Below are 3,449 nucleotides of genomic sequence, written 5' to 3'. Positions count from 1 at the left end.
TACTTTTTATTATGGTCCACACAATAATTTGTCCAAAAAAAACTGCATTTTACCTGAACGAAAAGCAAGAATAATTAAAAAAAAAAAAAAAAAGTAATGATATTCATCTCCCAAAAGGTTGAGTTCCCAACTCAAGAGCTCCCAAAAAGTAATGAGATTCTAAATCAAGTAATTGTCCCAAAAAGTAATGATATTCTAAGCCAAGTAATTGTGGGTTGATCATGTCTTCCCTATAAAAAGGAGAAACCACTGATTGGTTGCTCTTAGGAACCACAAACAGTCTAATTAATCGCTCCTTGATACCCTTTATAATAATATAATACCCGGCCTCTTCTTCCACCACAGGCAAATTAAAACTACCAAAAATATAAAAATATAAGTAGAATAAAATAAAGTAAAAATACTCAAGATCCATGGACTCCTCGATGAAACTCTCGTTAATGATTCTGTTCTTCGTTGGATCCCTCTTCCTTCCTGGAGTTCTTGGTAATTAAATTAAATTAAATTAAATTAAATTAAATTCCTCTCTGTATAGTATTTTTCATTGCATGCATGCATATATAATTCATATTTGTGATATTCAGGTGATATTACCTGCGAGTTTCTGCCGACAAATGTTTGTTCGTTTGCGATCTCGACGTCGGGTAAGAGATGTTTGTTAGAGAACTCAGTGACGAATGAGGGGAATAAGGTGGAATACCAATGTAAGACATCGGAGGTTGTTGTGGGGAGTAGTGTTGGGGAGCATATAGAGACAGATGAGTGCGTGGAAGCATGTGGGCTTGATCGGAAATCTGTGGGTCTCTCATCGGATTCCTTGCTGGAGCCCGTCTTCACCGCCAAGCTTTGCTCCTCCTCCTGCTACCAGAACTGCCCCAACATTGTCGACCTTTACTTTAACTTAGCTGCCGGTGAAGGTAATAACACTAATTTTTTCTATTAATTCGTATATAGCTCAGTGGTCGAAAAGCGGACTACTGTCATGGAGTGCCTACTTCTCAATAAGTGAGGATCTCAATCGACTTAGGAAACAAAAAAGTAAACATTCATATCTTGCCTCACTGAACACATCCCGCGATTATCTTCTCTCACAATCTCTAGACCCCAGACTAGGATTCGGGGGTTTACCTTATTTCACAATCTCCAGAATAACACATCCGTGATTACTTTCTCTACTTTTTCTGGATAGGTGGGTCTGGGGTTTACCTTATTTCACAATCCCCAGAACACATCACGTAATTACCTTTTTCACAGGACAAGAATCCAACAATTTACCTTATTTCACAATCACCAGAGAATACAACCCGTGATTACCTTCTCTCACAATCCCCATAAATGGACAGGGGTTGACGATTTACCTTATTTCACAATACATCCCGTGATTACCTTCTCTCACAATCCCCAGAAAAACGGGAATACATTACGTGATTACATCCTCTCACAATCCCTAGAAAAAATCGACAGGGGTTGACGATTTACCTTATTTCATAATCACCAGAGAATACATCCCATGATTACCTTCTCTCACAATCCCAATCCCTAGAAAAAAATGGACAGGAGTTGACGATTTACCTTATTTCATAATCACCCGGGAATACAATGATTTACCTTATTTCATAATCACCCGGGAATACATTATGTGATTACATCCTCTCACAATCCCTAGAAAAAGAAAAAATTGACAGGGGTTGACGATTTACCTTATTTCATAATCACCAAGGAATACAACGATTTACCTTGTTTTATAATCACCCGATTTACCGGAGTTGACGACTTATTTCACAATCACTAGGGAACCGTGATTACCTTCTCTCACAATCCTCAGACAAAATGAACACAGGAGTTGGCGATTTACCTTATTTCACAATCACTAGGGAATACATCTCGTGATTACCTTCTCTCACAATCCTCAGACAGAACAGGAGTGGAGTGGCGATTTACCTTATTTCACAATCACTAGGGAATACATCCCGTGTTTACCTTGATTTACCTTATTTCACAATCACTAGAGAATACATCTCGTGATTACCTTCTCTCACAATCCCCAAACAAAATAGACAGGAATTGACAATTTACCTTATTTCACAATCTCCAAAATACATCCCGCCATTACATTTTCTTACCATCCCCGGACAGGGAGTCCTGAAATTTGCCTTATTTTCTTACCATCCCCGGACAGGGAGTCCTGGGATTTGCCTTATTTTCTTACAATCCCCGGACAGGGAGTCCTGGGATTTGCCTTATCTCACAATCTCGGGATGAGGGGCCCCCAGGTTTAAACCTATATTTATTATTATTATTATTATTATTATTATTATTATTATTATTAACGTAGTGTTTTTTGTTTGGTTGAATATATAGGAGTGTACTTGCCAGATCTTTGTGACAAGCAAAGGAGCCACAACCGACGTGACCTGGTTGAGCTTAACAGCAATGGCGGCGAAAAGGCGCTGGGTCCTTCTTCCGAAGAGAGCGATGCCGCCGCTGCTCCACTGCGTAGCCCTCGCCGTGCCATGGTTGAGCTTTCTAGCGGCAGCGGTGCTTCGACACCTACCCCCGTTGATGCTGGTGATGCCCCAGCTGCCCCATCTTCTATTTAACGATGTACTCAGATAGATCAAGGAAAGAGGAGGGACTCTTGCATTAGGTCGTTCGTTCTATAATATACCAAATTTACCATTACGCAATTCATATAATATGTTAGTTTAAGATAATTTTTTTAAAATGTCAAATAAATAATTGACATATTTTTGAATGACAAAAGTAAAAATTTATTATTTCATTACTACTAAGATCATTCTTCATTAATCATTACATAAATTCCATCCTAAAATTTGAATAAAGATCCATTGACATTCAGTAGATTTGGAGAGCATATATGTGAGTTACTCTAGGGTTGGATGGCATATGATGCAAGCAAGTCCCTAGGGACTATCATTTCTCAACATACAGATAGTTGGATAGGCATTCACCTTGATTCCTTGAAAGCCACGATTAGTCTCACATTTACTCTAGGGTTCCAAAATGAGTTGTTTCAATATTTTTAACTGCTCCCCGGACATACAAATCATTCCCAATGGGCACAAATCTATGCCAGCCTAAGAGCACCATTATCAATTGGAGATATTAGAGAGTGATTAGAAAATAGAACGTCCAGTTCTTCTCCACATTAATTCTTCCCCACACTTGTTATTAACCCCACCTAATATGAAATAATCTGACATTATCCCCCATTTCTTCCCTTGATGTGGATGCTCTAAAGTTTCGCACCCCATCAAAATTTATTTACACCTTACATGGCTACACAACACTACAAAACAAATAGGTATTCTATTTAGGTATATATGCCAGTATATAATGTCGGAAAGAAAAGGTTTTTTTTTTTTTTTTTTTTTTTTTTTTTTTTTTTTTTTTTTTTTGCCTTTGTCCCACATTACTTTCAAAGTCCC

At 38.2% G+C, this 3,449-nt stretch overlaps 1 protein-coding gene across 1 annotated transcript; it reads left to right on the top strand.

Annotated features, from left to right (window-relative positions):
• The first annotated feature begins 358 nt into the window (after positions 1 to 358).
• Positions 359 to 2,747, top strand: LOC109157801. The gene is made up of 3 exons (XM_019305641.1): positions 359 to 486; positions 585 to 917; positions 2,362 to 2,747. The coding sequence occupies exons 1-3, from the start codon at positions 414 to 416 to the stop codon at positions 2,598 to 2,600; spliced, it is 645 nt and encodes a 214-aa protein (XP_019161186.1). The 5' UTR covers positions 359 to 413; the 3' UTR covers positions 2,601 to 2,747.
• Positions 2,748 to 3,449: the final 702 nt, after the last annotated feature.

The sequence above is a fragment of the Ipomoea nil genome, unplaced genomic scaffold (genome assembly GCF_001879475.1).
Source record: "Ipomoea nil cultivar Tokyo-kokei standard unplaced genomic scaffold, Asagao_1.1 scaffold2792, whole genome shotgun sequence".
Taxonomy (NCBI): Eukaryota; Viridiplantae; Streptophyta; class Magnoliopsida; order Solanales; family Convolvulaceae; genus Ipomoea; species Ipomoea nil.
The sequence above is the reverse complement of the archived record's forward strand: the minus strand, read 5'-3'. Positions and strand labels throughout refer to the sequence as shown.